The sequence below is a fragment of the Bubalus bubalis genome, chromosome 5 (genome assembly GCF_019923935.1).
Source record: "Bubalus bubalis isolate 160015118507 breed Murrah chromosome 5, NDDB_SH_1, whole genome shotgun sequence".
NCBI lineage: Eukaryota > Metazoa > Chordata > Mammalia > Artiodactyla > Bovidae > Bubalus > Bubalus bubalis.
In genome coordinates, this window is record NC_059161.1 from 18,825,029 (window position 1) to 18,852,988 (window position 27,960).

Below are 27,960 nucleotides of genomic sequence, written 5' to 3' on the forward strand. Positions count from 1 at the left end.
TGGGGTGCCATTTCCTTCTCCAGGGAATCTTCCCGACCCAGGGACGGAACCCGGGTCTCCCGCATTGTAGGCAGACGCTTTACTGTCTGAGCCACCAGAGGAGCCCTTAGAGTAAATGATACCTTATAATTTTCAAGCATCAATTGAGTGCCTACTGTGTGCAGATAGGGTGAGGTACTGAAAAGAGCACAGCTCTCTATGGAGAAGGACCTGGGTTTGAATCATGCATCTGTCATTTATGAACTCTGACCTCATCAAGAAATGTAACTTATCTGAATTTCAGTGACAGGGAGATAAGACCTGCTGCTGAAATTATGATGAAAAGAGACCATACATGTAAAGTGCCTAGTTCACAGTAAGTATTCCGTATATGGTAGCTATGATTATGTGGGGCACGAGGCGTAGTCCCTGGAGAAAACCTAGAGGAAGAGACACAGCATGTGGCACACACTGTGCCAAGTGCTTTCACACACACACACACATCTCCTATGACTCCCACACTTACACTAGGAAAGAGGTACTTAACTGTTTTTTTTTAAACTGAGGCAAATGAGGTTGAATTCAGACTGTGTCCTTAAGCAGCATCCAGTCTAGCCAGAGAGATCAGCTGTGCAGAAACAGATAAATTTCAGCACAGAGTAGCCAGTGTCCTTTGAGGGGCAGAGCCAAAGGCACTGAGGGGTTGAGAAAGGGAGTGGATTCTGAGGACTGGCCAGCTGGGGAAAGCAGAAGGAAATTAGAGGATTAGAGCTTCCTCTGTCTCGCTGGACATCTCTGAGTTCCTCGATGTCACCACCACAATCGCCTGTTGACCTTGGAAGCCCAGCACAGCTGCTGCGGCAGGGGGAGGGGGGCTGAAGAGCAGGAGGGCAGCCCTGGGCTCTTCCAGCCCTCCCCTTTCTCTCTCCTCCCCTTCACTAAAGCAGTACTTATAAACAAGCCTTCCTATCTCCATTAGGCTCCGGAGTTCTATCCAACCTGTGTTTTTCGGCATTATCCCCAAAGGTCATTGTCAGAATTTTATTTCTTCTATTAACATGAAGCCCAGGGTCTATTTTACAGAAATACATTCCAGATTATCTTCCCTAGAATCATTCTCTATCATGTGAGCTTGACTTGCTTATAAGCACATGTCTGGGCCATTTCTGCACTTGATTTTCAAAACATCATTGGGTACCATTTTCTATATAGTCTGGCTCATAGTAGGTATTACAGAAAGTCATTTAGTCAATATGCACAGTTATTGACTATCTACTATGTGCCAGGTACTGGTGTCTCGGGCCTCATGGAACATACATTCTATGAATGGCTGATTAACTAATGAAGGACATATGAATTTAACTTGAGTATCAATATCTGTGGCAGATTATTAATGAGAAATTGGAATAAATAAACTCTATGGCTTTAATGAAAGTATGGTGTATGCAGTGCCACACAAAGAAATGACTAATTCATTGTGGCAGAGGCCAATCCTTGAAAATGGCATCACTGGGCCTATAAACATGTCATCTTGTAGATGAATAACAGGTCTGTGAAGCTGGGCAAGTTTACAGATTTTTGAAATTTGATCTCAATTTCAGTTGCAAAGACCTAAATTGGGTTAGAGCAGCTTGCCTTTCATCCTCAACCCTCCTTGTTCCTCAGGGATCAATGACTAATTCAGTTTTTTAAAAGTCAGATGGCAGGCAGCCCAAGTTCTCAGCCTCTGGGGGTTACATCTGGTTTGGTGACTTCCGTGGTGCGTCATGCAGGGGCCACATATCTGCAGCCATTATGTGAGTGATATGCAGAGTATAAGCATTGGAATTTTTTCAAGTACGTCAAAGGGCTGTATTTCGGCAGCTGATGAACTCCAAATGTTTTATTTTTTATTATTCCAGATTTTCCTGTAATTGTCTCACCTTTTGAATTTGTGTCATCTCGGTGTGTTCCCAGAATTCTGTATTTAGGCTACTGTCATCTTGCTGTTAAAAAAAAAAAAAATAGAGAGCTTTTACTCAGTTCAGTTAACAGTGTCACCTTAGAATCTACACTGATTCTTCAAAAAGGGAGAAAAGCAGACTGCTTTAGCTTGGGAGTGAAAGTCTCATTTCTCCCTTGGTTTCACTTCCTTTTCCATTCTGGTTTCCATTCCCATTTCCATTCCCATTTCATTCTGGAGTCTCCTGTTCCCTGAATTTAGTTTCCATTTAAGAAGCTATTTTCTCCGAACCTGTTTTTCTCCTTAGTTGTTGCCACTTTCTGGCCCTGGTTTTGCATCTTCAGAGGTCTGGCTGCTGCCACAGTACTTGCCTTAGCCCCAGCCTCAGCTTGCCGGGGCTCCAAGCCAACTCAGCTTTACTGCTGCCACTCAGCCGCTCACTCCGACTGTCCATCTCCAATGGACTCAGAACCTTCTGGTTCCAAACATTCTCTCATACCCAACCCCCACCTCGGAACAAAGGCAGACGCTCCTACTGGGTGCTGCTGCTGCTGCTGCTAAGTCACTTCAGTCGTGTCCGACTCTGTGCAACCCCATAGATGGCAGCCCACCCGGCTCCCCCGTCCCTGGGATTCTCTAGGCAAGAACTCTGGAGTGGGTTGCTGTTTCCTTCTCCAATGCATGAAAGTGAAAAGTGAGAGTGAAGTCGCTCAGTGCAGCTAACCCTAAATGGGAGGAAGCAGGAGAGGAAAATATACACATGATCAATTCTCTTTAGCACTGTTTCCTATACTTCATAGGTAATGAGTAGGAATTGATGGAATTTGTATTTCAAGAATCTTCGTTGAGTTTCCCTGGTGGCTCAGTGGTAAAGAATCTGCCGGCCAATTCAGGAGACATGGGTTCAATCCCCGGTCTGGGAAGAACCCACTTGCCACAGATCCCACTTGTGTAATGTGTGTGCCACAACTGCTGGGCTTGTGCTCTAGAACATGGGAGCCACAACTGCTGAGCTCGAGGTCCACAACTACTGGCCCTTGTGCCCTAAAGCCTGTGCTCCACAACAAGAGAAGCCACCTCAATGAGAAGCCTGCACACTGCAACTGGAGAGTAGCCCCTGCTCACCACAACTAAAGAAAAGCCTGCACAGCAAGAAAGATCCAGCACAGCCAAAAATAAAAACAAAATAAATAAATAATTTTTTAAACTTGCATTATTAACTAAATACTTCCAAGTGATGGTAGAAAGGAAATTTCAGAATCCTTAAGAATAAAAAAAAAAAATATTAAGTATCAGATATTTGGGTCCCCAAGATGGCTGAGTGATAGCCACCGATTTTTTTGTTTAGTCACTAAGTCGTGTCTGACTCTCTGCACTCTGTGACTGTAGCCTGCCAGTCTCCTCTGTCCATGGGATTTCCTAGGCAAAACTACTGCAATGGGTCACCATTTCCTTCTTCAGGGGATCTTCCTTACCCGGGGATCGAACCCATGGCTTCTGCATTGGCAGGCAGGTTCTTTACCACTGAGCTACCAGGGAAGCCCCCAAGATGGCTGAGAACTCTTTTCTCAGCACCTCTTCTCAGAACCTTCCAGAAAAAGGTGGCTGAAGGTAAGAACCTCTGAAATCTGTCCTTGTCCCTAATGTGTGTGTGTGGGAAGAGGAGTGTGGTTAGAATGTTTGGGATACCTAATCTCACAGACAAGGCAATAACAGGATAAAGTACTAAACAAAGAATGTTGATGCTGATGAAACCTTTGAAGAATTCAGATGAGTCCTTGGAGTGCTCATCCTGGGCCCCTCGAATGTCATACAATCCTGAGTGGGATATTTCCCGTCTATGACTTCATTTGTAAGATGACACTGTTCTTTTGCACCAGTACATGTGGACCAGCTAATTAAAATACTGTACTGGTTCATTCAAGAAGTATTTACTGAGTTCCTACTACATACAAGGCATCGTGCAAATGGACTGTCTAATATGACATAGAAATTTAAAAATAGATCGCCATAAATAAACTCCATGATAGGGTTATGTAAAGCCTTTCAGATAATTTTAGCCATTTGTATACACAAATAGGACTTCTAATTCTACCATTTGAATGACTTAACCTGTATTTTTCCACCCTCACCCCTCCCTTCCAAACCAATTCATTCATCTTAGTCTACAGCCAATTTCTATCCGTTTTCTAATGGTAGGATTAGAGCTGTCATGTAAGATTGTGCCCTCTACCAGGACATCTCACCAAAGGGGCAAACAGGGTAGAAATACTCTACGTTCTGCTGGCTAAGCCATATGACCTGGCCTTGGTCAGCGTTCACCCAGAGGAAGGAAATTGTTTTCTAATTTGCATGAATGTCCCTTATATTTTAATTATGGCCCTCCTCAGTTGGTTCATGGACCAGAGATGGAGTAAATGGACAGAGTTTAGTATTGTAATTAAATAAGATTTACAATAAAGATACATATAATGGCATAGATGGTGTCTGTCTAGCTACGTGGTAAGTCATTCATGTAGGTGGCTATATTTGGTGTTCTTTTTACTCAGCCAAGCCAACTATGGGGAAGCAAGAGAGAAGGAGGAGGCCACAGTGAAAGCTTGGTGAGTTCCTCTGGAACCCCAGTTTGAGCTTCTTCCTCAGCAGAGGGTCCCCATCAGCTAAGTGTTTCCAGAGATCTTGTGTCCAGGGGTCTGAAGGCATATTTAACCTACTGAAAGACACCAGCATCTTCCCTCTGAACCAAAGAGAGCAGGCATCAGAAGCCTCAGTCTCTAAAGGAGAAGCTGTTGGGCAAGTAGATCAATGAGAAGCTGCTTTCACCATCAGGGATGAAAGCTGGAGGCCAAAAATACCTTTCCTTGTCAGGCAAAGGTTGGGGGGATGAGCCTTATAAATGAAAGAAAACCAAGTGGTATGATTTAAAGAAAGGATTGCGGTTCCCCAAACTCCCCCAAAACCATATGCAAAATTCTGCCAGATTCATTTGACTTAACTCCTCTCGTGGCGAGTTAAGGTCAGGTGGACTGCTTACGAGTCAGTCTCACTCTGGGGAGAGTTCATTTAATTATTTTGATTTCCTAAGTGCCAGCTGATTCACTGGAGCAAAACGAACTTTTGCTGGATTGAGAGGAGCCTGCAGAGGTTTGGCAGAGGTGTGCTATGGGTTAAACTGTGTATACCCCCAACTCAAGTCCTAGCCCCAGTACCTAAGAGTGTGACCTTATTTGGAAATGGAGTAGTTGCTAATGTAGTTAGTTAAGATGAGGTCCTATCGGAGTAGCATGGACCCCTAATCCAGTATGACTGCTATCCTCGTAAAAAGGGAAAGTTGGATGCAGAGACCCACACACAAGGAGAACACCAGTGAGGACTGGAGTTACACAGCCACAAGCCAAGGCACTACCAGCAGCTGGGAGAGAAGCCTGGCACAGACTTTTCCCTGGTGGCTTCAGAGGGAGCACAGCTCTGCCAACACCTTAATTTTGGACTTCTGGTCTCCAGAACACTGAGATGGGAAATCTGTTTCTCCAGAGCTGCCCAGTCTGCAGTGGGTTGCCATGGCAGTCACTAGACACTAATGCACTGTGGGATGGGGAGAGAGGGGCGAGCCAGAGTGCTTCTGATGGGCTCTGGCTTTCCAAACACGACCACAGCCATACCTCCCACCCACATGTTCTTCCCACAACGTGACTTTGCCAATTTTCCCATTGAGTGCTGAGGTCTCTATACCCTCCCCTTGAACCTGAACAGGATTTTGTGACTTCTTTGACTAATTAGAGTATGGTGAAGGTGACATGGTGTGGCTTCCAAGGCTAGGGCACTTCTGCCCTTGTCTCTTGGGACACTTGCTCTGAGGGAAGCTAGCTTCCGTGTAAGTGGTCTTGCTGCCCTGAGGCCACCACACTGTGAGGAAGCCCAATCTAACCCACACAGAGAGACCACATGGAGAGCCCCAGAGTCTACACAGAGAAAAAGATGCCTGACCCTCCACCCTGAGTTGCTCCAGTCCTGCACTGTTTTAATTCAGTCACTATTTGACTGCAACCGCAAGCCAAAACTGTCTACCCAAATCCCCAACCCACAGAAACTCTGAAAAATATTAATGGTAAAAACAATTGCTGTTGTTTTAAGCCACTAGGGCTTGGGATTTGTTACACAGCCTGCAGGGGTAACTGGAAGATGAAAGGACTTTGGAGAAAGGGAGCCCAAAGGGAAAGAGAGATGCAGAGATGCTACAGTGAGATCAAAGGCTAAAAGACGGCAAAAGTCCAAAGAAAGAGAGGTGCTGAAGGCATTTGAGGAAGGACAGTGGTGGCTTTTTCTCCAACAAGGGCAGTGCAGTCAAGTGGAAAACATCTGGGCTGGAAGACAAATGACCCCACACCCCTCCGGTGCTGCTGCCCACTGGCACTTTGAGCAAATGCCTTTCCCTCCCTGGAGAACGTTTTGTGAACTCATGGTGTGTGGAAGAACAGCTCACCCTGGAAATGTGGAGCTAAAGAGCAAGAATTGCACCCCCCCGCCACACACACATACCCGTGCATCAATTCTTGGGCCTCCAGGCACCCTCTGACTCTGAGGGGTTGTTCTCATGTAGACTCTGCTGCTGGAAGATGCACCGACCAGCCGAGACAAGTATCTGACCACTTGGCAATCACAGTAAATGAATCCAATGACACTCCAGTTTATGCACCCACAGGGATGCTTGACCTACACGTTAGGACAAAGACCCCAGACACGGGTGATGAAAACAAGATGTGACCACTCAGAGGGACCCTGCCCCAAAATGATCAACTGGCCTCCCTAGGGGACGGCTATTCCTCAGGGCCACAACTGCGAAACCAATCTCTCCTTAGGTTAAAAATAGAAGAGGAAAAACTAAGTATGTAGTTCCTTGGAAATAAGGAATGAGCCAGAAGAACTTGAAAGTAGTGGGAGAAGCAGAGGAGGCCAGCTCTCTGATGGGACAGCTCATGTGTACGACAGAGGAGCCTGGGCCAGGAAAGCCTTGCCTGACTTTCTGTCTGCTCTTTAAACCGCTTTCCTCCCTTTCCTCATACACTGTCCTTTAAGTATGATATATCTTGGTCTGTATGTGCTTAACAAGAAAATATATAATAAATAGAGTTTAAAAAACAAGATGAATAAGAAGAGAGCTGAACATATTTCTCATCCACTATTCTTAACTCAAATAGTAGCCTGCCAGGCTCCTCTGTCCATGGGATTCTCCAGGCAAGAATACTGAAGTAGGTTGCCATGCCCTCCTCCAGGGGATCTTCTCAACCCAGGGTTCAAACCCAGGTCTCCCACATTGCAGGTAGATTCTTTACTGTCTATGCTACCAGGGAAGCCCAAGAATACTGGAGTGGATAGTCTACTCCTCTTCCAGGGGAATTTCCTGACCCAGGAATTGAACCGGGGTCTCCTGCATTGCAGGTGGATTCTTTGCCAGCTGAGTTACAAAGGACACCCAAGTAAAGACAATCCAAAGTCAAAAGACGATTGTGGTGATAGCACAGTTGTTTTTAATGTTTAATTAGGTTATCAGATATTTCATAGATTCCAATAGCTGAGCATCTGTCATCAACAAACATGAGCTAATGAAGCAAGAAGTCCAAAATGATCAAGAAATAATGTAATCTTGAGCCACTTGTAAAACAAAGGTACAAAATCATCCCTTTGTATTACATTTATATGATAACTCTCTTTATGTTATAAAATCCCCAAGGGATAAACAGAGATGCTGCTAGTGTGTTACTGGATGTCTCCTCACCACATCCTTGCCCTTGCCTCTGCCTTCTCCTCTTCATCCATACAGACATTTTTATTACATGTTAAGTGTCGGGCAAGGCTCTGGCAACACAAAAAGGCTTTGACTATTAACATCTTTGATGAGACTACTGTGCAGTTGGAGAGACAAGACATTTATATAGATATAGTACCTGAATCACTTTAAGTGTCCATTCAAAATATGTTGAGTCCCTAACTATTCTAATTGTAAGAAGAAACCATTCCAGAAATAAAGCTGCTCTCTTCACAGTGCAATGCTGCTTAAAAGATGGTATGGAAATCGCCCATGGCAACCCTAAAAGCAAAATAAACACACACAAATGTGCTCTTATGCAACTCGGCTGGTGCCAGGAAAGAAACGAGGGGTGGGAGCGTCATCCATGGACAGAGGTGGGGACAGTGGAGCAAGGAATAGCCCTGGCACACTGAGAATGTCTGTACCTGTAACTGTGATGATTAAAGCCGGAGGCAAATGTCACAGTCAAGAAAGAGCAAAGGTCAAGTACACGTTTAAAGTCAGCTGTCAAAGTTGGGTCCGCCAACCTCAGAGCTGAGGTGTGTGGTCAGACAGGGTCGGTGAAGTGGGACAAATGAATATAGAACTGACGGTCAACCAGAAGACCAGTGGCTACACAGGGGCAGGATGAGGGGTAAGTGATGGTGAGGATTTTAAGAGGCTGGAAAGAGTAAGGAGGATCAAGGGAATCCTAATTCTCACAATGGGACTTCTGTTTATTCCCAGTGCAGATGTATAGAGAAAAGCACATATATAAAGGTGAGTTGAGCCCATCTACAATAAACCTCTAGAGGAACGGTAGAAATTAGAACTGAATCCTCTTCTGGGACATACTATCATTTTTACATTAAAAGATGGCAGTTGGGTTCATATTTCTGTATTTCCACTGATGGTGATAATGTCTGATTATTATTTTTCTTACTTTCCCATATAAGACAGAAGGACAGATCTGACAAGGTATATTTCCAAGATGCCCAACTACCAGGCGGAGCTGCCATAAGAACAGGGCACTTCTGCTTCCTCTTAGGCCAGGAAAGGTGTAAAATGATCCCACCATTCACAGGCTGTTGTAGAAACTCGCTGACTGTCCTCATGGAATGGTCCCACCTGTCTGTGGGGTCACAGTCATGGCACCCACAGCTTTTGCATAGTAAACATTTTCCTGAAAGAAGAGAAAAGCCTTTTATGATGTAGTGAGGTGCCCATCATTGGTGGAATTCAAGTGGAGGCTAGATGCTCAAGGCAAAGGCACTGGAGAAAACATTTCTGGCCTTGGATTGAAGGTTTCTCCCAGCCCTGAGGTTCTCTAATCTACCTGCAAACCACTGTTGACAAGTGGGATGTAAGGAAATGTGTCAGAAGAGCAGCCATATTTAGAGGAAATGTGACAAAGGATACTAGTGGTCAAGAACCTGCCTGCCAATGCAGGAGATGTAAGAGAGGTGGGTTCAATCCCTGGGTGGGGAAGATCCCCTGTAGGAGAGCAGGGCAACTCACTCCAGTATTCTTGCCTGGAGAATCCCATGCACAGAGGAGCCTGGCAGGCTACAGTCCATAGGATGGCAAAGAGTCAGACACGACTGAAGCAACTTGGCATGCACATTCTAAAAGATTCCATCAAAAGAGCCTGATACCTGACAGTCTTTAATTTAGAGCCAAAGAATTTTGTAGCTCCTATTTTTCTGCCATGTGTAGAAATGTACATAGATTACAAATGCGTAATCCTGTAATATCCGTGTCTGTTGCAGCTGTTATCAAGAGCTTTGAGTGCTAGGCTTGAGTCCATATGGGACAGAGGAGGCCATGGTTCCTAGAGAAGAGACAGTTGGAAAACAGCCATCTCCCATCAGTGATCTGGTGTAGAAAGGTAGATGACTTTGTTTTTCCCTGAAAGAAAAAGAGTTTGTAGTCAGATATGTGTGATTTTCCTTATAGCTCAAAAATAAATTATACAGTGCTCAGTAAACTCTGAGATTCAGGGGATTAGATCTGATAGACAGAATACCTGAAAAACTATGGACGGAGTTTCGGGATGTTGTACAGGAGGCAGTGATCAAGACCATCCCCAAGAAAAAGAAATGCAAAAAGGCAAACTGGTTGTCTGAGGAGGCCTTACAAATAGCTGTGAAAAGAAGAGAAGCAAAAGGCAAAGGAGAAAAGGAAAGATATAAGCATCTGAATGCAGAGTTTCAAAGAATAGCAAGAAGAGATAAGAAAGCTTTCCTCAGTGATCAATGCAAAGAAATAGAGGAACACAACATAATGGGAAAGACTAGAGATTTCTTCAAGAAAATCAGAGATACCAAAGGAACATTTCATGCAAAGGTGGGCACAATAAAGAACAGAAATGGTATGGAACTAACAGAAGCAAAAGATTTTAAAAAGAGGTGGCAGGAATACACAGAAGAACTATACAAAAAGATCTTCACGACCCAGATAATCATGATGGCGTGGTCACTCACCTAGAGCCAGATATCCTGGAATGTGAAGTCAAGTGGGCCTTAGGAAACATCACTATGAACAAAGCTAGTGGAGGTGATGGAATTCCAGTTGCGCTATTTCAAATCCTAAAAGATGATGCTGTGAAAGTGCTGCACTCAATATGCCAGCAAATTTGGAAAACTCAGCAGTGGCCACAGGACTGGAAAAGGTCAGTTTTCATTCCAGTCCCCAAGAAAGGCAATGCCAAAGAATGCTCAAACTACCACACAATTGCACTCATTTCACACGCTAGCAAAGTAATGCTCAAAATTCTCCAAGCCAGGCTTCAACAGTACGTGAATTGTAAACTTCCAGATATTCAAGCTGGATTTAGAAAAGGCAGAGGAACCAGAGTTCAAATTGCCAACATCCGTTGGATCATAGAAAAAGCAAGAGTTCCAGAAAAAAAACATTTACTTCTGCTTTATTGACTATGCCAAAGCCTTTGACTGTGTGGATCACAACAATCTGTAGAAATTTCCTAAAGAGATGGGAATACCAGGCCACCTGACCTGCCTCTTGAGAAACCTGTATGCAGGTCAAGAAGCAACAGTTAGAACTGGACATGGAACAACACACTGGTTCCAAATCGGGAAAGGAGTGTGTCAAGGCTGTATAATGTCCCCCTGCTTATTTAACTTATATGCAGAGTACATCATAAGAAATGGATGAAGCACAAGTTGGAATCAAGATTGCTGGGAGAAATATCAATAACCTCAGATATGCAGATGACACCACACTTACGGCAGAAAGCAAAGAAGAACTAAAGAGCCTCTTGATGAAAGTGAAAGAGGAGAGTGAAAAAGTTGGCTTAAAACCCAGCATTCAGAAAACTAAGATCATGGAATTTGGTACCATCACTTCATGGCAAATAGATGGGGAAACAGTGAGAGACTTTATTTGGGGGGGCTCCAAAATCACTGCAGATGGTGATTGCAGCCATGAAATTAAAAGACGCTTTCTCCTTGGAAGAAAAGCTATGATCAACCTAGACAGCATATGAAGAAGCAGAGACATTACTTTGCCAACAAAGATCCATTTAGTCAAAGCTATGGTTTTTCCAGTAGTCATGTATGGATGTTGTACTATAAAGAAAGCTGAGCGCTGAAGAATTGATGCTTTTGAACTGTGGTGTTGGAGAAGACTCTTGAGAGTCCCTTGGACTGCAAGAAGATCCAACCAGTCCATCCTAAAAGAAATCAGTCCTGAATATTCAGTGGAAGGACTGACGCTGAAGCTGAATCTCCAATACTTTGGCCACCTGTTGGGAAGAACTGGCTTGTTGGAAAAGACCTGATGCTGGGCAAGATTGAAGGTAGGAGGAGAAGGGGATGACAGAGGATGAGATGGTTGGATGGCATCACCGACACAGTGGACATAAGATTGAGTAAGCTCCAGGAGTTGGTGATGGATGGGTAGGCTTGGCGTGATTCAGTCTACAGGGTCGCAACAAGTCAGAAACGACTGAGCGACTGAACTGAACTGAACTGAAACTCTGAGAAACATTTTTAGCCTACTCGGTCAAGATTCTCTTACTACTTGAGAAACTTCAACTCAAATTCACAAACTCCACAAGATAAAAGAGCAGGAAATCACAGTGCATATCATCCTTGAGAGAGGTGTATCATTATAAGAAAAGAAGAAAAAAATTTTTTTTGCTTCAGTGGTTATCACTTATTAGATTTGGGTTAGAACTATACTTTTTATAAAGAAAACAATGATCCATTAACTCTGAGTTAATTTTCTTGTACAGGGTTGGTGTTTCTTTTAACTAATAGCACACTTTGAACAGTATCACCTGAATTGGGTGATACTATGGCTATGAAGTACAGCCAAATTCCTGGCCCACAACTGGGTTCAAACCCATAATCCAGGGCTCATCAATATTATGCTCTTATCAACTTGAGCACCTAGTGAAGCCAGAGGTGGGAAATGACCTTTGCAAGACTAGACTGTAAGCTTTCTAACAGGGATTGTGTCTGTCTTTTGCATTGTGATAGCCCAGCATTTAATACAATCCCTAGAACACAGGAGGCATTTAATACATGTTTATGGAATGGATGAAGTTTTTCCCTGGGTACCAAGAACCTATATGTCTCATTTCTCCTTTCACTTTTTATTACCCTGAGTTCCATTTTCTAAAGGTATCTACTCTTCCACATTTCATGGGTTGAAAGATGAATTTAGAAGAAAAAGCAGGGATTTCCCTTGTGGTCCAGTGATTAAGAATCCACCTCTCAATGCAGGGAATGCAGATTCAATCTCTGGTCGGGAAACGAGATCCCACATGCCACGGGGCAACTAAGCCCAAGTGCTGCAACCAGAGAAAGTCTGGGTGCTGCAGCAAAGACCCAGTGCAGACCAAGAAAATTAAAAAAAAAGGAGAAGAAAAAGGACTTCCACGTGATTGTGACAGAATAATGTTTGTCAAGATGGGAAAAATAAAGGAAAAATTCTCTCAAAAGTCAGTAGTGTGGGATGATTTGAGAGATTAGCATTGAAACATGTATATTATGTGTAAAATAGATGACTAGTGTCAGTTAGATGCATGAAGCAGGGCACTCAAAGCAGGTGCTCTGGGACAACCCAGAGGGATGGGGTGGGGAGGGAGAGGGGAGGGGGGTTCAGGACTGGGAGGACACATGTGCACCCACGGCTGATTCATGTCGATGTATGGCAAAAACCACTACAATATTGTAAAGTAATTAGCCTCCAATTCAAATAAATTATTTTTAAAAGGTCAGTAGTAATTAACAATAATGAGATCATTTGGTAAAAGACAAATCAATGTCACCGTATCTTCTCTGAACCAACTGCACAAAGGACAGTCCACCCGGACAGGAACTGTACCACTTTGCTGACATCAGGCACCACTTAGGAAACAAACCACTCTCTTTGCAAGCATCATCCATAGTATGTGTTCCCTATATGCTGAGGGAGGTGTTTCGGGTCCTATGGTACAAAATGAGGCCAAACCCAGTTCTAAATGGAGCTTGGAGTGGCAGGTGCAGAAAATAAAACTCTGCAGCTGTGGAGAGACAGTCTGTCATCCCCAGGATCCTTCCACGTGCCTCTTACCTCGGGGCCTCTTTCGCCAGGCTAGGATGCCAACTCCAGCCAGGGCAATGGCGAGGACAATGAACCCAACAGCTTTCATCACCAGAAGTATAGTTTCCGATTCTGAAAGTAAGCAAATAAGGGAGGAAAAAATCCACATGTCCTCCTGCTCTTCTATGTTATCTTTTGGGGACTTTTTTCCTGTGATCATCAAGAAGCCCAGTACTACTTTTCTTACTGTGACTTCTTCACTGCTCTGTGGAAAATAATCTGAAACAGGAACAGCTGTTCCCAAAGTATGGTCTGAATGCCCGAGGTGTCCTCAAGACCCAATCAGAGAGTCAATGAGATCTAAGTCATGATTCCCCGCCCCCCTTTTTTAAATCTCAATCTCTCACATGGGCACAGGGTAATTTTCTAGAGGCCACACAATATGAGATGACATTATCACTCTGACAGCAAATAGAATGCTATGTTTTCTAGTGTTTACTTAAAAAATTTTTTTCTTTAATTTGCAATACAGTAAATAGAAATAGATATAACTTACATAAACAAAAGCTCTTTGGGGTCCTCAATAATTTTTTGAGTATAAAGGAGCCCTGGTACCAAAAAGTTGAGAGAACCTCTGATTTAACAGACCTATTCTAAAGCACGCAGTGATCCATGGTTCATGCTCACCACCTTTCCTCAGTCTCACTCCCCAGACAGCCACAACCCCAGCCTTACCCTGGAAACCCTGAAGAACCATGTGGACTCCGCCATGCTCCACGTGACAGGAGTAAATGTCACCATTCTGAGAATCCAGCTCAACAGACACCCAAGTCTGATAGGTCCCATCCCCACTGGGAAGAATGCCTCCATAATCAGTGTCTTGGACAATTTCTTCCCCGTTTTTCATCCAGTTAATGGAAATTTCTGGGGGATAAAAGCCATAAGCTCTGCAGTAAAGAGTTGTAATCCCTGGGAAAGTTTCTTTGTGATTGACTCTGACTTTGGGGGGCTCTAGAAAAAAAAGAAGTTCAAGTTAAAATAGAAGTATCTTATGTACTGAGTGCACAATACTAGAAAGCAGCAACTGCATTTCCCAATTTTGTTCATTGCAGGAAACATAAAAATAAGAATGACCCAGAACCCAGGTTCACCAATAACAAATTCATTGATCTAAAGCCAGTTTGAGCAGATTTCTGTTACCTGAAACCATTAAAATGAAAATGAGTATTCAGCTAGTGAGTGGGAGAATTGAAACAAACTCCAGTCAACTGCCTCCAAAACCGATGTGCTTGAACAGAGAGTCCATATTCATACCTGTAGTCCAGGTGCCTCCCCAAGGGGCTGCCATAGCTCTGGAAAGCCCCACCATTAAACATCACTCCTGTGGGAAAAGGCACATTGTGTCTGGGAGTTTCCCACAGCATGATACAGACATAATTCATTTTGAATAATGAGATCATGCATGAAAAGTTCTTTGTTAACTAAAAGTTGACCAATTGAATCATATCTTTGATGTATAAGAGGAGTTTTTTCTGAAAGGAATCTTATCCTAATCTCTTAAGGTAAGCAAAGACCCTCTGTGTGTCTTTTTTCTAATTTCAGATTTTTACTCATCCTGGTGTTGTAGGATCTCTTGGTTACTACAAAGCTTGAAGAATTGCATTACCTCCCAAAGTACTGGGCAGGGGGTGCCCAAAAGTTCATTCAGGAAAACCCAGATGAACTTTTTGGCCAACCCAATATTACCCAACTTATCATTAACAGGAGATGGGAGGATTTATCTCACTGAATCCCCCAAAAGGAAGCATCCCTGGACATACTCCACTCAAAACAAGTAGAATTGCTGAGTGTTGTTAAAATGCTGATAAAAAGGTAACTAGGGAAAGTTTTCATGAGGGAGTTACAGGTCACTGTAGCCCAACTAACAAAACAGACTTCAGAAAAGGATGGCTAAAAGCTAAATTAGAGGACTGTTACATATGAAACCGCTAGTTCTGAGGATGTGGGGACAAGGAGTTCCCCCTCCTCTTTACCTGTTCTTTGTAAGGCATCTTTCCCATATTCCAGGAATCTCTTTAACCAAGCAATGCATTCTTCTTCCAGCCAATTCTTCTGATATTGTAACTCATGCCGATTGGCCTCCCATGCCCGCCTGATGATGTCAGCCACATTATCCATGGCCATCCAGGACAGGGTATCTTTATTGAAGATAAGGAAATCCTGTCCATCATACGCATATTGGAGAAATCCCGTGGTGCTTCCATCCTCCAGTAACTCACAGCCGATCATTCTCTGGTAAGTGTGAAACCCTGGAAGACACATAAATGGCAGGAAGGGAGGGGTTGACATGGGGATGTAAAGGTGGGTACCCGGATGATCTGACTAGGGGCATGGCTGGAAGCATCTTCTACCCCAGAATACATTACTGCACAGGCCTAGCATGGCATCACTGAGTCTCCAGAAAGTTCCTGTGATATAAGCCCACCTATACATAGGTATCTACAGAGTACCTACTGCATGTCAAAGGAGTATGATAATTCCTGCCTTGTGGAGTTACCCTATATTGGGAACAACTAACTGATAAACTTTTTACTGCAATGGAGGAGGGACAGATACCCAGGAGCCAGAAATATCCCCGGGGAAAGTTAATGTAGTAAGTCATTGCCCATAAGCAAGCACCTCATTAGGCCTGGAAATAAGACACGCAACGGCTAGATTTAGGAGGAGATGCAGGTCAGCAGCCTGAATGAGGATGGGACAGGGACATGGGGGCACATGGGGTCCTGGGGAAGAAACAGACAATGTGGAAGAGGCACAGGACAGATGGCAGGCACTGAACCCCAGCAACAAGATTGCCTGAGCTTTGCCAAAAGAATGCAGCTCAGCTCACAGCCACTGTCAGCCCAGGGGCCTCTACCGGGTTGGGGGCTAGGGATGGAACGTGCTCATCCTTGCTGCCTTCACCACCTGAGTGATTGTAGTGACGCTGCAGCTGCTTCAGTTCCACCTTGAATGCCTGCTGCCAGCCCCGCAGCAGCTGTGTGTACCTCTCCCAGTGATCAGGCGCCAGGTTTTCCTCCATCCACAGGGCCCGTGGCTCCTTCAGCTGGGAGACACTGTTGTACATGGTGATGGGATGAGAATCCACATACCCGGCTGAAATAAATTCAGGGATCCCATAGCCAGGCTCTGAAATGCCCAGGCGAAAATATCTCAGAGAGTGAGTCCCTGCAAGAGAGGCAGAGAAGTCAAATATTTAGGGTCACGGCTGATCCAGATCCATAAGTTGCTCGATTCCGTCTAAACCTCATGATAGTCCTCCGTGTTCATTTGCACCCATTCCTTCAGGGACCCAGCTGCTACTTCCTCTTATGGAATCACAGAACGCCAGGAACTTAGACCTGGAAAGGACTTCAGAGCTTTAGCCAAGACTTGGAGCCTGTTTTGTTCAGGTTGAACATTTTTACACATAACTCAACTTGTAGGTGAAGTAAAGTGCTCTGGTCTTTGGAGGAGGGGCCCAGGGCCACTCACTGGCCCCTCCAGGGAGATCTATCCCTGAAGGATTCTGAGGGTTTGAAAACCCTGACAACCAACCCCCAGGTTTCACCAGCAGAGGCTCTAGGGTGATAAATGAGGGCCCCTATCTCACTGCTGTGCATGCACATGCACGTGTACACACACACACACACACACACACACACCGGGTTGGTTAGTCTACTCAACAGACCCACAGTGAGACCCTACATAAAGACTCAGGCCTCCCAAGGAAAATTTTTAATTTTTCCTTAAAAAATTTAATTTTCAAATTTTAAAAAGCAGAATGCTTTGTCTATTATATCAAACCAACTCTGAAAACCATTTTCCTATTCTTTCTCTACTTTTTTCTTCTAGCCAAACCTCACTGTAAGAATTGTCATAGTCCCTGATGGTCAAAAGCTGGCTAAGATGAAACAAAACTACGTGACTTTCTCTGCTGCTTTTGCACTGAACTTCTCTCGTGTCAACCAGGAAGCTCCGCGTCCGGTGGAGACAGCGCAGTCTGGAAGGAATGGGATGGTGTTATAATGGGGTCAGTGCAGGGCGTGGGCCTTCAGGGAAGACTTTCTAGAGAAGATACATCTTAGGGGAGATCCTGGGATGGGGAGGAGGTGAGCAGGCAATGAGGCTGAGCAGGGACATAGGAGAGAGGACAGATAGTAGGAGCAGAACAGAAAACAATTTGTACAGACAGAGGCTAGGAGAGCGGGGTTCACTGCGGGAACCAGTGGCCTAGGATGCTGGAGCTCAGCAAGCATCACATAGGAGAGGCGAAATGACACCTAAGAGGTAAGCAGAGCCGAGGCCAAGGAAACCAAGGTCCTCCATGTCCTGCCAAAGAGCTGGAGGGGAGAAAAGACACAGCACGGTAGCTTTCTTCCCAGGCTCTGCTCACTGTTGTCTGGAAATGCCCATCTCTAGGCCTTTTATCTTGTTACCTCCTGCCATCCTGACCCATCAACATCCTCCCCAGTCAGCAAAACGCATCTCTAAAGACAGCCCCCAAGACCAGCCCTGACATTTGCAAGGCTGTGTCAAGAGATCAGAGGAGGCCCACATGCCAGAGGCCCAAATATCTTACAGGGATAAATCAAGCTAACAAACTGTTTAGTATGTTCTACCCTCCCTACCTTGACAAATATCCTGTCATATGACCTCAAAGCCCAAGTTCAAATTCAAAAATCTGACTTGGTGGTGGCGCAGAGAAAGCTAGCCTCCATCCTCCAGCCCCTGGGCCTTAGCCTGAGACCCACCTCCTTCTCTACCTTCCCCAAGTCCCCCCAGCTCTGCTAAGGGCCTGGTGCTCTCTCATTCAGGCTCCATCTATAAACACTGCCTCTTTGCCACCTCTTGGACTTAGCAGAGGCCTTACCAGCAGCATAGTCCATCCTTAGGAGGATGGACCAAAGGAAGAGGCCCGTGTAAATTCAAGCAGCCCTGAGTCATCTGGGCAGAGAGCTGCAGGTTCCAGATACCTGTGGTGAGGTGCAGACCCAGGGCAAGCACCTCCGCTTGGCCTCATGGACGCTTGCTCTGTGGGGAAGGATGTGGATAAGGGAGTTGTTGGAGCAGGGCCCTCTAAAAGGTGGAGCCACATCCACGGCTTCTCTTGTATGTGTCTAAGAGCTGCCCTAGACACCATTTCCCCCAGTTTTTTCCAGGTAGCTCATCCCACTGTTGTCCCCTTTGTGAAGGCTCAGATCTTCAGGCATGGCGTTGGTTGCTGTGGAGAACCTCAGATGGGGGTCAGGGTGACCCCCAGGTTGAATGCCACTTAATGAAGTTTACTCCTTCCTCTTCATTTTAAATATATGTTTAAGAAAAAAGTCAAATTAAAAAAAAAAAAACAGTTCACAAAATGGTTGGGTTCATGTTTGTGTATGCACATCTGGCTATAACTTTTTCTAAAGCTGTTTATGAAAGAATCCATACTGTGCAGACTGTCTTTTAGAACAGGCCTCCCCAAGGCCAGGGAACCCTCACCTCAATCCCAGGGATGGGGAAGCCTGGTGGGCTGCCGTCTATGGGGTCACACAGAGTCGGACATGACTGAAACGACTTAGCAGCAGCAGCAGCAGCAGCAGCAGGATTCCCTGAGGCCGAACCAGGCCTACTCAGCCCCGGCCCCTTCCAACCAATTGCACCAGTTCTGTAACCTGCAGGATCCTCCAGTTTTCTTTCTTTCTTTCTCAGTTTTCTTTCTCTCTGCTCTTCCAGCTGGGGTGGGAGCAGTTTTTGGCAGCACCCATGTCCCATGGGCCCCCTCCCTGCAGGTAGTATCCTGCATGTCAGCTGTGGTGCTGAGCAAGATGGAGGCTGTTCTCCCCCAGGCCTGGGCAGAGCATAAAGGCCCCATGGTCCCTCCGTACTGCTTTGACCTTTTATTCCCCACCCCTCTCCCTTCCCATGGCGATGGGGGCTGGAATGGGGAGGCAACCCAGTGAAAACCTCTGAGACTGGACATAAGACCATCACAAAAGTGTTGCTTCTTATGAAAACAAGAGTGAGGATAAAGCAGAGGCATAAACTCTATCCCCGAAACAATAGTTCCATATTCTGCCTTCTATTCTCTTATCTTTGTTCACTGTCTACCCACTTCTCAGTCCTAAGATACTTAAGAACTGGGATTTAGCTTCTTCCTTCTGTATTTCCTATAAGGCCTAGCACAGGGAGCCTAGCGCATGGTTGGAACTTAAATATTCGTAGGTATTTGTAAATTGTTTGCAAAACACTATTTTTATGCTTCAAAATAATTAATTATGCTGGAATGAATGTGAATCAATTTAACTTCAAACTTATGCTTTATTATAAAAACATTTTTGGCCTCACCACATGGGTATCTTAGTTCCCTGACCAGGGGTCCAACCCAGGACCCCAGCAGTGAGAGCTCCAAGTCCTAATCACTGGACTTAAACTTTAAAATAGAAATTTTAATAAAATTAAATTAAATTTTAGTTTTATAAAATTAAATTATAATTCCCAGGGAATTCCCAGGAACTTATACTTTAAAAAATACTTTTCATAAGGCGCAAGCTGGTGAATGGGAAGCAGAGCTGAAATCTAATTTACATCCAGCCTAGAGTCTGCAAAAGGTGTAATATGGTGGAATCTGCAACCGATTTTGCAAACGGTTCTATTTCTCCACATCTGGAAAGGTTTTGTGGTTCCTCCGCAGATTATGCAATTGCTCAAAGATGGAGGCAAAAGAAGAGCAAGTCATGAACATTTTCTCACACTTTCTTAGTCTCCATCTGAGTACTCAACAAACATGTGAGTACCTTCTCTGTGCTAGGCGCTGTTCTGGACTCTGAACACATCACATACAAAACAGGTAAAAATGTCTGCCCTTCTGGAACCTGCATCCTAATGGGAGGACACAAGGAAGGCAGACAATATAAAATAAATACATATAACCCGTCATTTAAAAAGTGCAGTGGATAAAAATAAAGGTGCAAAGAGGACTAAACAATGTAATTCTAAACAGCGGAAGTTAGGGAAAGCTGGTCTGAGAAGACTTTGAACAAGTGCCTGCAGGGAACAAGGGAACCAGGCAGATGTCTGGGGACTGCGGTCCAGGCAGGGGGATTTTGTACAAAGGCCCCAAGGAAAGGTCAACCTGGCACATTCCGGAAAAAGCAGTGAGGCCTGGGGCTGGAGCTGAGGGGGTGAGGGGAAAAGAAAAAGGTAGGAATTGCTTCCACGCTTCCGATAGCAAAAAACCTCATAGAAATCAAATCCCAGACAAAGAATGAGAGAGAGGGAGGAAGAAGGATTTTAAAAAGAGACTATGTCATTGACATATAGAACTTCCCTCGGAAACTGGGTTTCCTTCTATGACATCTGGGGTCTGCGTGCCTAGTAGATGCCAACAAACAAATAAAAAAAATAGTATTACCAACTTGGGGTATTACTGCTCATTGGGGTTATTTATTCTAAATGAGTATCACTGACATCATCTCTATACATAATATCTACAATCCATGTAATTTCACTTTCTTACAAAAATGTAACTTTATAAAGATTTGCGTAATCCAGAGTTTAGAGGTCAACAGAGAGACACATGGCCTGTTGCCAGCTGTCCAAGGACAGTGGAATGCCCTTTTCTCCAACCTCCGAGTCTTGTTCCTGGTTTTGGAGCAGTTTTTCTCCACCAGCCAGCCCTGACTTCACAGGGTGCTCTGCCCCTAAAGGCTGGCCTCCATCTGCCAGTCGCCTGCCCATCCAGCCTCGTGCAGTCAAGCTGTGGCTCTGCTCCAGGACATCACAGCCTTGTCCCCTTCCTCTGCCATGCACCCAGTTACCCATCTGGCGTATCCATAGGTATGAGCCATGCTTGCTCCTTACTTGAGCTTCTAAAATGTTACCTCAGCTGTGATGGGAAGTTGGTTGACAGATGTTAAGTCAGTAACTCAGAACAGAAAAAACAGGAGAAAATTCATGGTACCCTTTCTCTCATGATACATTAGATCTTGTGATAGGTTATATTCCTATGGATATGCTGTCCGGATGATTAGATTTCCATATAACTATGAAGGTTGAATCATTTGAAAAGACCTCTATTGGACTAGTTTTGATCTACCAAAATGGCAATTTCATATGATTCATTCTGACCTTCTGATTCTTTCTTCTTGTTACAATAATTACAAAATTGGGTTTTTCTCTCCCTTTCCATGAACAGATTATCAACATCAATCCACTTAGTGGACTGAAATCTACAATTTTGAATTTGGTCTTCTGTCTAGGCCAGTCAAGCTGCTTCTCAAAGAGGCATCTCTGTCCCAACAGCCTCTAGATGTTGCTGAAAAGACATTGCTGATAGACGTTGCTGAAAAGCCTGAACAACACAACTGAAGAGCAATCAGACCAAATATAGTGGTGACTTTACATCCTAAATTATGTTCCTTTTAGCCTGTAGATGAACTAGCTGGACCATTTTGACAAAAGGCTGTGGAAATGACAATAACTGCTAAAGTATTTTCAGATAGTCATCCATGAGGGCAATTGATATTTGAGTTTCTACCATGTAAGAGGAATTGTGAGGCAATGTCAGGAAGGGAAAGACAGATCAGACACCAGTTTTTTTCCTCCAGGAATTTACAGTATTATTGCAGAGCCAAAGTGAAAATGAAAGTGAAAGGTGCTCAGTCATGTCCAACTCTTTGCAACCCCATGGACTATGCAGTCCATGGAATTCTCCAAGCCAGAATACTGGAGTGGATAGCCCTTCCCTTCTCCAGGGGATCTTCCCAACCCAGGGATTGAACCCAGGTCTCCCACATTGCAGGCAGATTCTTTACCAGCTGAGCCATCAGGGAAGCCCATTGGAGAGCCAAAGAATGTGACAAAAATAAATACAACACAGGGACATATGGCAGCAAGCAGTAAGTGCCACAAAAGAGGCACCAATGGAATGTTCCAGCAACTAGGAGAGACATCCTGCTCTTCCATGAATGGATCCAGAAATGCCACAAGGAGGAGATGGAAAACCCACTATGAAGTTAGGCCTTCCATGCATCATGGAGCACAGCGAAATCTGAATCATAACCCTCAGAACCACGCTTATTTCTTGAGTGCAAACCATGTGACAGCTACCATGCTAAGTCTTGGATAAACATGAATTATATTTACTTCTCAGTGCAACCTTTTGTGTGTGTGTGTGTGTGCTCAGTCACTCAGTTGTGCCCAATTCTTTGTGACCCCATGGACTGTAGCCCACCAGGGTCCACTGTCTATGGAATTCTCCAGGCAAGAATACTGGAGTGGGTAGCCAGTCCATTCTCCAGGGGATCTTCTCAACCCAGGGATTGAAACAGGGCCTCCTGCATTGCAGGCAGATTCTTTAGCATCTGAGCCACCTGAGAAGCCCTGCAACCCTTTGAGGTAGATCTTAAAATTCCCAGGGCTTCCCCAGTGGCTCAGAGAGTGAAGAATCCGTGTGCAATGTGGGAAACCCGGATTTGATTCCTGGATTGGAAGATCCCCTGGAGAAGGGAATGGCTACCCACTCCAGTATTCTCGCCTGGAGAATCCCATGGATAGAGGAGCCTGGTGGGCTACAGTCTATGGGGTTGCAAAGAGTTGGACACAACTGACTGACTAACACTTTTCACTTTCTTAAAATTCCCATTTCACAGATAGGAATGGGTTCAGGGAGATGAAGAAAATTGTCCAAGATCATCCTTAGAATCCATAAGTAGAGGGCCCAAGAATTTCCCTCTGACCTGTCAAGCAGGAAGCCTCTCTGCCTTAGACTGCCCAGCTGTTCAGAAGCAGAGGCCCTTCCCCATCCCAGGCTCTGTTTCAGGCTCCTTGCCAGGCTCACCATTGCTCTCTCCCGCCCTCTTGTGTCAAGGATGACTCACTAATCCCAGATTTTCCTGTTCAGGGGAACCAGACTTGAGACCTTCCTACAACTGGCTGTGAGTCCTGACTGGATGACCAGTTCAACAAAGCCCCAATTATTTGTTGGCCCTCCCAAATGGCCCTATGTCTTAACACAGTCAAAATGATTATGATTCCTGGGAACTACTCTCTGGAATTTCAGGCATCGTGGGAATGAGAGGGAGAAGTGGAGGGTGATATTTTTAGTTAAGAGGGCCTTTGGACACTAGTCCAACTACGCAGTGATGTGGGTGGCTCTATATACTTCAAGAACTGCCAGTCTCTCCTAACAACTCCTCTCACTACAGAAACTTGTTGAGGGCCAGGAAGTGCTGAATGTGGCGGTTTGACTTTTAAGTTACTCTTTTAAGGCTACCCTTTGGAGGTTACCAGTGTCCCTTTTAAATTTTATGCTTTTCTGAACTTCCAGTAGGCACAGTCCTAACTGCTAGGAATACAGCAATTAACACATCAATGTCCCAGCTATCTGAACTCCTTTCTAGAAGGAAGACTGGCAGTAGCTAAGTGTATAACACAAGATCAGCTGCTGACAAGGGTTTTGAAGAGAAATAAAGCAGGGAAAGGAAATATACACAAAAATAAACAAATTTTTTTTTAATGGAGAAAAAGATAATGAAAAAAGAGAAAATTTAAAAAGAGAAAAACTAATTTAAAAAAAGAAAAAAACAAGGAAAATAGGATGTGAAGAGGGATGATCTTATAGGTAGAGGGACCAGAAAAGGCTGTCTCAGCAGGTGACACTTGAGCAGAGATTTGAATGGAGAAAGGAAGCCAGCTTAGGAGAACCTTCCAGACAGAACAACAAGCCGAAGTCCTCCAGAAAGTTGCCCATTCCATGTGTTTGAGGAATAGCAAGGTCTACTGTGAGCCATGTAGACCTTCAGAGAATGAATGAATGAGCCCTGATGGTTTTTTCCCCCAGTACTCTCTGTATACGATGATGACCACAGGTCTCCTATTTCCCAGAAGAATTACAATTTTATGAATTTTATTCTTATAAAATGATTCATTGAAGTTGTAACAAAATGTGATTTGGTACTCATACTCTTGAAAGGTTTTCCATAATAAATATAAACTTGGCCATCAGAAAGAATGTCCTTTATCATCTGTCTCAATTTGGGTTTCATAAAGCAAGTATTTAAAAAGTCATGTGTTTTCTCTTTAACCTAGGCCCCTTCCTTTGAGACCTTGGGAATCCTCTAGTGAGAGGATGACCAAGGTCAATGGGTTTTAGTAAGAATAGACAAATATTCCCACTAGTCAGAAGAAAATCTACAAATTAGTTGAATTTCTTGGATTTAGACAGATTCAATGTCAATTAAGAAGAAGAGGGCCTTAGGGGAGTAAAACAGTATCTTGGAGAAATTTCTACTGCATGTACCTTGGCAACAGCTCCATGGAAACAGACTGGAGTCTAATATGGTCTATAGCAAGTGCCCATATTTTCTCATGTTAACTCTTGGAACTCAAGGTCATTTCTTAGCAGATAATTTGCAAGCCTGTCTCTTAACACTAGCCCAGTTGACAATTCCTGGGACTTATCTATCATCAGTCCTTATCTGTGGAGGACTTCATGAAGCAGATTGATATAGCATATTGAAATATCCATAGAGTTATGAATAACGTCAAGAGACTGACCTTGGTGTTTTTCAGGATCAACCATACAAACCACATATGGCTCTGCCGGAGAGATCCCATGCCTGCCCCACCTGATTACACCCACCCCTCACCAGCTCACAGTTTCCCACAGGCTGGAAACCTCTTTCTTTTTCATGCAAATTCTGCAACCAGAATAAACCACAGTCATGAATTTAGTCATTATTGCTGCCCAAGTTCTCTATGGCAATTCTCTCTAACCCTAACCCCAACCTTTTTAGCACCACAGATTGGTTCCCTGTAAGACAACTTTTCCACAGCCTGGGTAATGACGAGGGGTGGGGGACGGTTTCAGGATGATTCTCATAAAAACCTAGATCCCTCCCATGCATAGTTCGCAGCAGGTTCTTGAGTGTTCCTATGAGAATCTAATGCTGCCGCTGATCTGACAGGAGGTGAGCTCAGGTGGTAATTCAAGCTATGGGGAGCAGCTATAAATATGGATGAAGCTTTGCTTGCTTGCTCACCTGCCTGCCGCTTACCTTGGCCCCAGAAGTTGGGGACCCCTGCTCTATGGCATACAGTCGGATCACTTCAATTTCTTAGAATCATCACCTTGGAACATAAAACCCAGGAGGTATTTATTAAGTGCCTATTGGTCACTAGAACATACAAGGGAAACAAGAAAAATGAGATCTCTCTCCCTGCTTTAAGGAGAGCCTTGACTGAGAGATTTTGGTAGATAGAAAACTATAAAACTGGGAGCAGGAGCTATGGGAGTACAAAGGCAAGAGCAGGTTACTGAAGGCTATGGAGTCAATGAGAACACCACACTGGAAGTGATGCTGGAGTGATCTTAACATTGCTCTGTGATCTCAAACACTCTGGTATCTCCTCCCTGCATTTCCACCTCTAGAAGCTCCCACCCAGGGCCAGCATTTGGTCCAAATATCAACAAGACTAAGTCCTTTTTCATAACCCCATCTCCCTTCCCTGTTAGCACTCCTCAATGCTCAGCGTGCTCAGTCAGGGTCCTGGCAGGTAATAGCCTTCACTCTAGATGAGTCACATGAAGAAACTTCAGTGGAGGGACTCTACACAGAGCTGTGAGCAAGGTTACAGGAACAAATGAGGGATGTTAGGGAACCCAGAAGCTAGCAGTTATAAGAAGCCCTTACCAGCCCTAGTGTTGTAGCGATTAGAGGAGCAAATAGTGTTCCTGAAGCCCAGTGGTAGCTAGAACCATGAAAAAGGAGCTATTCATGGAAAACTACATTGTGGAGGGACACAGCTATTATACTACCAGAGGCACTAGAGAAAGAGGGAAAAGAAGAAGATAATACCTCAACCTCGCTTCGCTCTCTGATTGCTTTCCCTCGGCGTCTCCTATTGGGTGAACCCAAACAGAAATCAGCCTGTGAGAGAGACCAGGTGATGTCGCCTGTAGCAGTCAACCCCCCCGGAACACAACACAGGGCCAAGAAGGATGCAGTGGAGGGAGCCAAGAGAAGGAGAGCCAGCACAAGGTGACCTTCCCTGCCCTTCGTAGGCAACTGGTTCTATTTCTCATCCTGTCAGTTATCAAAGTGTCGAGCATCCACATCCAGAGACGCTACAATTTTGTGGGAAAGCCCGGGACTGTGGGCGGGAAGACCTGCATGTGCTTCAGACTCTGTTCATTATGTGAGCTGAGTCCACCTCTCTAGGCCTGGATCTCCTCATCGGGAAATGGGAATATTGTCTCAGCCACAAGGGTTAGTTAGACCAACACATAAAAGATTATATTTAGGGGATATTGTGGTCATATTATTGGAGAGTTCTTTGAGAATCAAATACAGGCAATATATAGGCTTTTTACCTTCTAGAAATATCACTCCTGCCCTCTTTTTATCCTCTCTTACTTTCACCTTCAATCTTTCCCATTTCTGACTTGAATGGTAGGACTTTTCTATAGAAGTTTCTATAGAATTAGGACCTATGTCTATCTTGTCCATGGTCATGTCCCCAAAAGTGCCATCACATAGTAGGCCATCAAGAAACACACAGATGTTTTGAAAGAGCTCCTTCCCATCATGCTCATGCATCGTTGTCTATGATGGTAGCCCAGATGTTGTCCAGCAACCCCCTGGGAGTGCTGAACTCTAGCTGAGAAAGCAGTTGCTTAGAGCAGAGAAGCCTGTTGCTTCCAGCCCACCAGTCTTCTCGTGTATTGGGGGCAACAGAAAGCAACTGCTTCCCTAGTAACACAGGTTCCCCGTACAATGAAAACGTTTTTCTACTCAGTAGATAACTCTTACACTCAGTACACAAGTTCAGAACCATGGTTTTATCTTTCTGGGATCTTGTGTCACGGGTAGGGCTTGTGGTGAGGAGGATAAACAAATAAATGTGAACAATGGATCTGCTCTACTCTTCAACGCACCTGAAACCCTGACCACATCCTCATGACACTCACCAAGCTAGTAGGGAGGGAAAACAAAAGTAAAAGAAAAGACATGAGCAGAAAAGAAAGGGAACAACATTCAGAAAGGAAATAGGAAGTGAGGAAGTTACCCAGAGGGTTTTTCCAGAATGGCTTTCAACCCCTCAGAAAAGGTGGGTAACATCAAGATCCTACACACACGAACTGGAAAACTGTACAGCTTTCCAGTTCATCACTCCAACAAGTCCTGGGTTGAATAAACACACTTTTCTGCCCCTGGCTTCTTCATTTCACCAGGAGTTTTAGGAAGGCAAACTGTTTCCCAGAGGCTCCCTCAGCTGGGGAGTTTAGAGCAAAGAGAACTTGGGGTACTCACGAGCATCGCCGAGCTTCATCATTAATACAATGATGAGAGGCAATAGGAGCATCATCAGCCCCTCTAAAATCCTTCTCTTCTGATTCTTTTAACAAAAACACTGATAGGTCCCTGTTGATCTTTCAAGAACCTGTACTGTATCGGCTCTCTCCGTTTTTTGGTGATTCAGCAACTGTGACATTCAAGGTCTCTCTCCCAGTCAAAACAGTGGAAATGTTGGTGTCATCAGTTGCTAGGTAGCATAGAGAGCAAGAGAAAACTAAAGCACCGCCTTCCCCACTGACCTTTAACCCTTTGTTGGTCTGAGACACTGATTGCTCCTTTGCTGTTCCTATCTTGGTCCTGTTACCAACTTCTAAATATTT

At 44.5% G+C, this 27,960-nt stretch overlaps 1 protein-coding gene across 6 annotated transcripts; it reads right to left on the reverse strand.

Annotated features, from left to right (window-relative positions):
* On the reverse strand, positions 1 to 27,782 carry LOC102411787 (major histocompatibility complex class I-related gene protein). 6 transcript variants are annotated; one of them, XR_326678.4, is made up of 7 exons: positions 27,596 to 27,782; positions 16,227 to 16,487; positions 15,293 to 15,568; positions 13,995 to 14,183; positions 13,290 to 13,391; positions 6,461 to 6,634; positions 1 to 1,964 (listed from the first exon to the last, which is right to left on the reverse strand). XR_326678.4 is itself a non-coding variant. In XM_006048606.4 (6 exons), exons 1-6 carry the CDS (start codon positions 27,648 to 27,650, stop codon positions 1,957 to 1,959), a joined length of 978 nt encoding a protein of 325 aa, XP_006048668.1. In that variant the 5' UTR covers positions 27,651 to 27,780; the 3' UTR covers positions 3 to 1,956. The 6 variants fall into 6 exon arrangements, 4 of the variants coding, with proteins under 4 accessions (XP_045021607.1, XP_006048668.1, XP_006048667.1 ...); XR_326676.4 differs by having other exon boundaries at positions 2 to 1,964; positions 13,995 to 14,270; positions 27,596 to 27,780; XM_006048606.4 differs by lacking the exon at positions 6,461 to 6,634 and having other exon boundaries at positions 3 to 1,964; positions 13,995 to 14,270; positions 27,596 to 27,780.
* Positions 27,783 to 27,960: the final 178 nt, after the last annotated feature.

Excerpts from the sequence above, each read along its gene's own strand:
- LOC102411787 (XM_006048605.4), bottom strand. The coding sequence starts at position 27,650 with ATGATGCTCCTATTGCCTCTCATCATTGTATTAATGATGAAGCTCGGC. Across the intron at positions 14,271-15,292 it reads AGATGCCTTACAAAGAACAG|AGCCCCCCAAAGTCAGAGTC; the intron begins GTAAAGAGGAGG and ends TTTTTTTTCTAG. Across the intron at positions 9,618-13,289 it reads CTGGCGAAAGAGGCCCCGAG|GGAAAAACAAAGTCATCTAC; the intron begins GTAAGAGGCACG and ends TTTTTCTTTCAG.